This window comes from Octodon degus, unplaced genomic scaffold, assembly GCF_000260255.1.
Source record: "Octodon degus isolate 3935 unplaced genomic scaffold, OctDeg1.0 scaffold01021, whole genome shotgun sequence".
Taxonomy (NCBI): Eukaryota; Metazoa; Chordata; class Mammalia; order Rodentia; family Octodontidae; genus Octodon; species Octodon degus.
In genome coordinates, this window is record NW_004525597.1 from 160 (window position 1) to 10,075 (window position 9,916).

Genomic DNA, 9,916 nt, shown 5'->3' on the forward strand with positions numbered 1-9,916 from the left:
CTGAAGGGAGGAACAAAAGCACCCAGGAAATGGGCTGAAGGGAGGTACAAAAGCACCACTGTTCAGGACTAATAATTCAAAACCAGGTACTTTGGGAAGCGAATTTAAATCAGATCACCAATATTTACACACTATGTGACTAATAGTTACACGACTTTCGCATGTTTAAGGCTCAGGCTGCCTTAAGGGCAGGTCTGGTAATGCGGGTGGATGTGGGGATCAAAGCAAGGCGCCTGACTGTATTTGCATGAGCAGGCACAGAGAAGTCTTCTTGTTTTTTTTTTTGGTGGTGCCAGGATTGAATGCAGTACCTTGTGCTTGCCAGGCAAGCTCTTATTCTACTGAGCTATCTCCCCGGCCCTAAAAGCCATCTTAAAACATGCCACCAATTCCTCTGACTAAAGGAGCGTTCCCAAAGTAGCAAACTCCGAAAATGCCTGCTTACTACCAAGTTCTGCGACCAGCCCCTGGCAACACCCAGTGAATCTGAAGCACTGCGGAGGGACCCAGAAATGGCACTGACAGCACGCCCCAGGTCTGCCCGGCCGGAAGCGTGAGGCCCCGGGAGGCAGGGCTGCGGGCGGGCGGGCGGGAGAAGGGGACGCGTCAAGGATTTCCCAGACTTTCCCGTCCTAAGAGGAGAGCGAGCGCCACCTACTGCCTCATGCTAGAATGCAGGGTAGAGGTACTGTAACTGAATTCACCAGGAATCATGAATGAATCCTAAATTAGGTGTGCAAACAGCGAGAAATCATTGTGACGAAACATAAAAACAGAACTTATTTAACTGGCAGAAAACTTTCAAAGTTAAACTGCTTTTGGAGCTTTAAGTATCTAGTAACTGCTCTAATTTCAACGTACTGACACAACAGTAAAGGAAAATACAAGCCTTTCTCCACTGGCCTGGCTGGGCCCACAGTGGAAGGAGAAACAGAATCCCTGAATTCCAGAAACCACCGCAGTGAAGCAACACACGGCCCCTCCCTCCCGGGCAGCCCTGTTCCAAGAGAAAACCCAGCGCAATGAGGACAGACTCGCCTCTCCTTAGCACTCTACTTCAAATCTAGACACCTGACTCCATTGGCAGGGCGGTCACCATTCCCTTCAGAAGGCGCTGCAAAAGCCTCGTGAGTTAGTCTCTTACTATGCTTGACGCTCATTCCCCTTCCACGGCTTTCAAAAGAGATGGGCAAAGCCTTATAAATATGCATATGAAATGTGTAGCTGTACATCACATTTCAATAATTCAATGACAAATCATAAAAAGTATTTGTATTAAATCTTTTTTTATTTTTAAAAATAAAGGGCAGCGCACACACCCTGGAGAGGCCAAGGCCCTCACAGAGTGTGGATGATGGTCCGACTGCGCAGCTGCTGCACGTACTCCTTCGCGTGCTCCATGGCCGTCTTCCGAGGCTCCGGGGCAGGCGGGGGGCCTTCCACCAGCTTCACAAAATAATGGCAATAAACCTTCTCCATGATCCCAAAGCGACCTCTGCCGTGGTAGCGGATGCCTTTCAGGCACTGGCCACGCCCTGTCTTGGACTCAGCTACAGAGGGAAGAAAAAGAGGAACAGCTGTTACCCATGACTAGTCTCATCAGCGGGGGCAGTCTCCGTCCTTTCCCCAACAGGATCTGAAGACTGCACAAGCTCACTGTGCACAAAGCAGGCTCATCTCAAAACAAGCACCATCTGAGCCCTGAGGACCAGGTGCCATGTTAGGAGAACAAGGCGGGACCAAGACTGGCAAGGCTCTACTCCCTGCGGTTTACATTCTGGAGGGGAAAGAGAAAACACAGTAATTTCGGTGAGCTGCAAGTGCTCGGAATAAAGTGAATCAGAGAGATGGGATGGAAATTGACAGGGTGGTAGGAGCAACTTCATACTGGGGATGTCGAGTAGCTTGCTGGGGAAAGGACTTTTGATCTAAGACCAGAGCATGTAGGGACAGCATGCAGGCAGTGGGAACAGCAGGACACCACAGGAAGGGAAGACAGTACAAACAGGAGGCAGAGGTCAGGAATGAGGGTGGGGAATAGAGCGTGGGGCCCTGCAGGTTCCAGGAAAGAGTTCGGACTCCATTCTCATCATGAGAACTAGCTGCTGGGGTGCTGGGTTCCCAAACACTGCTCTCAGCACTTAAAACCCAACTCCGAGACCCCCTGTCTGTGAGGATTCCAACTCAGTGCACTTGAGGTGGGCCTCGGAAACAACCCGAGCGAGCAGACCCAAGGAGACCAACGCACAGCCAGTGCTAGGAACGCACCACCACGACCGTGCCAGCAGCTCCCCGCCCCACTGTGCACATCCGAGTCTGACCTTGAAAACATGAAGAAACCTTTTTAAAAGTACTTGAGAAATCTGGCCACCTCTTCACCCACAGTACATCAAAAGAGCAGTTGCCTACTATTTTCTGAATGTATATAGTCAGTTACTCTTTGAATTAATAATTTTTTTTAAAAGGTACAATGTGCCAGGCCTTGTGTCTATAATCCTAGCACTCAGGAGGCTGAGCCAGGAGGACTGCTGCAAGTTGGAGGCCAGCCTGGGCTACATACTGAGGTTAGAGCCAGTCTGAATTGCACAGCAAGATCCTGTCTCCAAACAAGCAATAAAAACAGTAAAATAATGCACTGCATCAATCCATTTCTGTATTCATCATCCTTGCATTCACACGGTAATATAACTACAAGCACGGAGGTTCTTTAACTGCGATGCCTGCCCATGAAGTGGGCTTCTGCAGAAGCAGCCTCCTGGCCTCCCAAGAGAAGGCTCAGAGTGAAAGCGCTGGCAAAGGGCTGGGCTCCCGGGAGGACAGCGGAGTGCCAGCGCCCTGTGTCAGCGTCACCTCCCCAGCACTCTGGAGAGAAGCCTAGGAAGTTCCAAAGAGAGAGCAGCACTGTGCAAGCCCCACGATCAGGAAGCACAGCGAGGTGCCATGGATCAGTGTGCGCAAAGAAACCCCCAAGAATGGCAGACAGAGAAGAGTAGGAAACTGCTAAAGAAGCTTTCCACAAGCACAATGGCTGCTTCTATCCAAAACCGCTATTCCACTCAACCTGACTGCCCACCTGGAAATAATGATACAGGACTATTGCTCTAGTGAACGATGTATCTGTATTACTCTTCATTGTGGTCCCAGATCACATGCTATTTTTTATAAGTATTGACTGCTTCAGCACTGGCCCCAAGGGCAGCACAGCGAGCCAGCCACAGACTCAGACCTCCCAAACTGTGAGCCAAAACGAAGCTCTTCACAGGTTTAGTTACCAGAGGTACCCGTCCCAGAGCTGGGAAGCTGACTGACCCAGCACTCCAAGGAAGGAGCGGAGTACAGCCTTCACACCAGCCGCTGCTCTGCCGTCTGCAGTCTCCTCCTCTAATCCTGTATGTGAAGGGCTGCAGGCTGCTTTCGGACATGAAAGCACTTCCATTAACGGGACGCAACACGCTGAGGCCCGACCCACAGAGCACTGCTGCGTGACTCTCTTCCCTGTGATGCAGGCAAGGAACAGCTCCTCAGGTGCCACCCTCACTCAAGATGTCTCGGAGTTCCTGCCAGGCACCAAGTGCTCGCCCAGCTCCGGGGTACAGTAAGGACTAGGACCCCACAGGAGGCCTGGAGCACAGTGCTAAAGCTGCTGCTTCCTTGCTAACACCAATCTCTTGCCCAAACTTCCTGGTCCCTCCTTCTTAACACAGCTTGAACCAAAGGGGAAAGCTTGTCAGCAGCTGAGCTTGGCCTGGTCCTCCGGTTTTATTTGCTCCCTGTAGCTCACTCCATGTGGCCCAACCCCTGCTCAGCCTCTGGGTCTATGCCTTCCCAGTCTGCAAAGCTGTCCTCCTGGACATCGCTCCAGATTCCCAAAAGCCTGTGCTCAATAAAAAAGTCTTGTAGAAAATCTCCATAACTATTCTGACCCACACTGATCTTTTCTACTTCAACAGTACCATGTATCTGTATTACTCTTCACTGTGGTCCCAGATCACATGCTATTTTTTATAAGTATTGACATTTCACCTGGAAAAGTCACTCTCTCAACCAAACTTAAAAAACTATTTTAGGGCCGGGGAGATGGCTCAGTGGAATAAGTGCTTCCCTGGCAAGTCCAAGGGCCTGAGTTCAATCCCCCGTTCTGCCAAAAATAAGGAAAAAAACCTATCTTCACATTGCCCTGTAAGTTCATGATCCACAAAGAACAGAAATAATCTTTAAATGTATCCTCTGCTAACTGGTATTATTTTTTAATAGAGGAACTGGCAGAAATTTATTCAAATTCTGACACAAGCATCAAAATTTTCCAACTAGACATAGTACTAGTGATGTGCATGGCTTTGCGCCAACTTGGAACCTTCTAAAGGAATACTACTTACTGCCAAAGAGCAAAACTACGTGTGCTAGATGTTTTAAAGTGATATAAAAGATACGCCAACACCTAGTAGCAGTTGTACACAGACTGAAGGTAATTACTTTCTGAATGAAAGAAAATACTAAAATATCACAAAAATGGAAATGATCTACTCTCTAAAGATAATTCCCAAAAAGTAGCATGTATTTAAAATACTGCCAACGCTGTCTATTGCCACTATGTAGATAAATGTGAATCTCGACGATGGAACACCAGAGGGTCTCTGGTCTACCTCACACTTGCCGCGCAGAGGACTGACGTAGCATGCTGGCAACTGCTTTCCCTAAAGTGAATCATTTTGGATGCCATGAATCCCTGGGCAGCAACACTGTCCACTATCTAAGGCCTGTTCAGTGTCACTAATTATCATTGTACGTTTAAAAGGAAAACAGACTTGCTAAATCTGCAGTCATCTAACACCAGGTATTATACTGATGACAGACAGAGGAGGTAATTACCAACTATGAGAACATTCGGTGCCCAAAAAGCACTTCCTTTAAATGCCTGCATTCATTTCAGGGCACTGGAAGAGCCACTGCTAAGCCCAAGAAGCATCCTGCATGTGGCCAGTCCTCCACCTCCCCAGTAGGAGTCCACACAGTGGCACAGTGAGGCCCTTCAAGTAATGACACAAGGTAAAGCAGTGTCTTGCCTTTTGTGAGAGCCACTATGGGCCTACCCACAAAAAGGTTCCAGGTCTGGCCCCTCAGGTTTCAAAGCCAAACAGTCTCTGCAAGACCAGGAAATCTGTTTTGATAAGAACTTCATATGACTCTTAAAGCAGTTTGCCAAATACAGACATAAACGTCCAGCGTGCCATGGTGAGAGATGTCCTCTGCCTCAAGGTATTCACCTCTTGCTTATGGGATTGGGCATTAAGATAAATGAAAAGCTCTTGGCTTTGTTGTTGCTGTTGCAGTCCTGGGACTGCGCTCAGGTCCTGTGCACTGAACTATGTACGCAATCCTTTTTTAAAACAGGTTTTAATTTTTAAAAAAAGCTCTCCCCAAGTCACATCACCCCAGCTGGGCACGCACTTGGTCCCGTCCCTCACCTCGCAGGGTGCTGGGATCACAGCACATGCAGCACTCCCAACTTGTCACAGGCCCGACCCAGACTTACAGCTCTACATAGGAAGTGCTGATATTTACACAGAACTAGATGAAAAGGGCTCAGTTAGGGCAGAGATTTTTCAGCAGGAAAATGAATAGAGAGCGCTCTGAATTAAAGGCTAATTTACGGAGCAGTGGTTAACTATATAGCTTCACTTAATGGCAACACGGGACTTTGTGCCTCCATTTGAGACAATCAAATTAAGTTCCTCATCCTGTCTCTCTTTAGTCACTGAAAAGGATTAAAGGTGGTTTCTGAAAATGATTTAAAGACAAACCTAGCATCACTGGTGTCTGAATCCCAACACAAAGTCTCTCAGCTAAGAATCCCATATTCCTATGCAACTGAATAAAACTAATTAAATTAGATTTGATAGTAGGAGTCACAGAAGAGGGAAGGTCACCCGGAGGCTTTCACTAAACGCTCTTGCTCCTTATTCGCTCTTGCTCCTTATTCATTTCATCCCTCCCAAGGATCTCCTCAGAATTACTTATGCAGGGGCTGGGGAGATGGCTCAGTGGAATAAGCACTTCCCTGGCAAGCACAAGGGCCTGAGTTCAATCCCTGGTTCTGCCAAAAAAAAAAAAAAAAAAAATTACTTATCCACGCTACTCCCAGAAGGGGAAATGTTCGTGCTGAGCCGCTGTGGCCCTCCCTCTTCTGAGCTGCCAATCTGATTTCCCTCTGCGTTTGTGCATGTATCAGAACAAAATGCATATTCAGCTTTAAAGATACGATACTTCAACTGAAAATCATAACTCATTTGCATTTCAGAAGCCAGTGTCTCCTTGTACCAATTCCACGAGTGGAGGTGAGATTTTAACTTAACCAGAATTAACACCACCAAAAGGGAAGAACTTATGAGACAAAGTACAATTCAGATTACTTCTTTATACTGATTGTTGAAAAATTACAAAATACAATTAATTCCGCCTGCAATGTCTCAGCCTTTCCCCCTCATGTGGAAAAACAGTGCTTCCCAAACCTGAAATTTAAAATAGTTTTAGGTAAAACAGTCCTTAGATATGCAGGTTTTGAGAGACTAGAGAAAAATGTTGCTCAACATCAACATGTCTGTGTGAAAACAATACCCCAGCTACTGCTCCACTCCACTGCGGTGTCCAAGAGGGAGGGAGGAGGGAGAGAGCTGTGTAATAAATGTCTCTCTCCTCCTAAGGAGAGCTGTCAAAAGGCACACTGGCCGACTCCCAGGAGTGTGGACAGCACGTCCCGCTCCCCACAGCATTTCACCAACATTAACTCACTGTGATATGGAACAAGCACGCAACAGCAGAGCTAGGGCTTCACATGCAGTAAGAAGCAGGAAGACACATGCAGACCATCACAGCCTTCCGAGGCCACTGGCTGTCTTTTTTCTCTTTTGGGGCCACTGGCTGTTCTCTGCCTCTGTTTGTCTCTCTGCCTCTGTCTGTCTGTCTGTCTGTCTGTCTCCTTCTCCCCCCACTCCCCTCACACTCCCCCTGTCTCCCTCCCTCTATCTTTTTGAGACAGGCATGTGCTATACAGTTCAGGCCGGTGTCAAACTCACAGATCCTCCTGCCTCAGCCTCCCCAGAGCTGGGATTACAGGTGTGCACCACCACGCCCAGATGCGCCACTGGCTTTTACAATTCAATGGCTATTCCATTCTCATAACTGGAAGATGATGTCACAGGCCACCTGTGTGGATTAGACATCCGGCTTGGCATATTACAAACAAAGATATTTAAGTTCACATGTAATCCTTCATTTCCTTCCAGTATGCATTTACTTCTTCCAAGTCAGTTATGTTCTTTTGTAGTACTGTTAGGATTAAAGGCCCAGTGTACATACCAGCTGTAGAATCCATTATTTAATAATTATTTGCAAGGATTTCATAACCTTAGTGTCCTCATACAAGAATAAAGAAATACAGGGCTGGCGAGACAGCTCCACGGACTAAAGCGCCTGCTTCAGCAGAGCATAGCAGCCGGGGCTGAATCCCTGCAGGGCTGTGCCGGTCCCACCCCCAGGGCGCACTGAGACTGTGATTGAGACTGGGTGTGGTAGTGCACACCTGTAATCCCAGTGCTTGGGAGGCTGAAAACAGGAGAATCGCTAAGAGTCCGATCTATGGATCTCTGCAGTAAGATCTTGTACACCCTATATACCATGTCCTAAATTCATTTTTTAAAAGAAGGAATAAACCAGCATAGACTCTTATGACACAGTCCCACTGATAAGCTTACGGGTGAAGGATAAGCTGTTACCAGCAAATTGCACTGCCATACCCAGCCCTGTGCAGTCAGACGTAAATAGCGGTGTCAGATCAACAACATGGCCTCACGGCTGAAAGACGTTTCCAATGCTAAGATATGAAAAAACATACCTACATACAAATTGGACCTGAATTCCACATTGTGGTCTTTCACTGCCATATCCTGAGCTTGTAAGAGAACCTTAAAGAGAAGAAAGACATTTTCATATCTAATCCTGAACTAAGCAGAATTAAATCTCTCATCTCTTAATACTTCTGTAATATAACTGATGATCACATGCCCCATTTTATTATCATTTTTAAAAGGAGAAACTCAAGTGGTTAAAAATACTAGGCAGAAAGGATGCTATGAGCACCCTAGTCAGCAGGAGAGGGCCCGCCAGCTGCCGTCTAAGTGGCGCAGGCAGCTGGAAGGAGACGGGCATGGGCCGGCACCCCAGAAGGGGCATGCTTCACTGGGCCAGGGGCTTGTCAAAATTCTTGTGAAACGCAACAGGAAAATCATGATGAAAATTCTTAAACTTCAGATCCAAGTTACTTTAACAACCTCAGTTAAGTAGACAATATCAAACCTGATCACTTTCTTTTTTTATTTATTTTGTGTGTGTGGCCAGCTCAGCCCACCAGGGGGCGGGGCTGACTGGCATGTGGTGCAAGGGGATTGAACCGCGGTCCCTGTGCTTTGCTTTGCTTAGCTTAGCTTGTTCTAAGTAGGTGCTTTAGACCACTGAGCCATCTCACCAGCCCCCTGATCACTTTCTTTAAGAGGTTAAAGTTACAAAATTTACTCTCCGTGGAGAGAACACACTTGAGAACACACTTTTAAAAGAAAGACAATTAGCTTCAGAAACTTCCTTGAGAACACACTTTTAAAAGTAAGACAACTAGCTTCAGAAATAAAAGAAACCAGAGGTTACACCTTTAGAGAGGAAGAACTAGGTGCAGGCTGAACATACAACAGATACTTAGCAAGAACTGACTTTATTTTTATTTTTTTGGAATCAAGTCAACAACTTTATCATCAGTCACATAACTTCACACAAAACAAAACTTAGCAATGGGTCAGAGTTAAAAATATGGAACACTTCACAAATTTGTGTGTCATCCTTGCGCAGGGGCCATGTTGATCTCTGTATTGTTCCAATTTTAGCGTATGTGCTGCCAAAGCGAGCACAAGCACTGGCTTCAGAGTGGGGCATGATGGACACACATGGCTGTAACCCGCTCGGCACTCTGGGAAGCTCAGGCAGGAGGACCTCAAGACTGAGCCCAGCCTGGTCTACTTAGCAATGTGGCAAGAACCTGTGTCAAAATAATAAAAATTAAAAACAGCTGGGAATGTATAGTTCCGTGTGAAGGTCTTGCATCCAATTTCCAGTACCATGGGGTGGGGCTGACTTCAGGTAAGAATTAAATAAAGAGGGCCGGCCAGATAGCTCAGCGGACTAGAGCGCCTGCTTAGGCACAGTACAGTGGCTGGGGTTCAATTCCTGGAGTGCCAGGGCACACTGAGACAGCCACTGGGACTGGGCGTGGTAGTGCAGCCTGTAATCCTAGCACTTGAGAGGCTGAAAATAGCAGAATCACTTCGAGTCCAATCTATGCAGTAAGACCCTGTAAGCCCTGTAGACCCTGTACTAAAATATATGTAAAAAAAAAAAAGAATTAACTACAGATATAAAAAATAATGCTGAAATTTCTAGGCAACAAAAGACAACAGTCAACAAAACTTTTTTTTAAAAGGACATTTATGTACCTCGAATGAATCAGCAAAATTAGCAACATCTCTGTACCTAGACAATTACATTTAGAATTGGGAGGGTCTTTAGAAATTACCCAATCTGATCCCACCTAACACATAAATACAAAAAAATTAGAAACAGACAAAGTAACTGGATTGGCTGTGGTCATTTAAAAAAAGACAGAAATATGAGATTCCAAGTCTCCTAAGCTACTTCAGTGTTCTTTCTATTCAACTAGTTACAAAATCATAAGCTCTTATGCGGGATTTCCTCACTGGAAAAAAGTCTAAAAAATATGCCAATGGCTAAGGAGATAATTCAGGGGCATAACTGCCTGTCTACAAGCACAAGGTCCAGTATTTGATCCCCAGCACCAAAAAAAAAAAAAAAAAAA

The 9,916-nt window shown here is 46.3% G+C and overlaps 1 protein-coding gene and 1 non-coding gene across 2 annotated transcripts in view; both read right to left on the reverse strand.

Annotated features, from left to right (window-relative positions):
• Positions 1 to 1,275: 1,275 nt before the first annotated feature.
• LOC101579451 (39S ribosomal protein L22, mitochondrial) overlaps positions 1,276 to 9,916 on the reverse strand; it is a 10,452-nt gene continuing 1,811 nt past the window's right edge. Inside the window, exons 3-4 of the mRNA XM_004648748.2 lie at positions 7,892 to 7,961; positions 1,276 to 1,550 (exon numbers count right to left, since the gene is read on the reverse strand). Coding sequence (XP_004648805.1) covers positions 1,339 to 1,550; positions 7,892 to 7,961 — 282 coding nt within the window. The 3' untranslated portion in view covers positions 1,276 to 1,338. The remainder of the gene's footprint in view (positions 1,551 to 7,891; positions 7,962 to 9,916) is intronic.
• Positions 8,851 to 8,954, reverse strand: LOC111814882. The gene has a single exon (XR_002819748.1). It is a non-coding gene; the product is annotated as a U6 spliceosomal RNA (small nuclear RNA).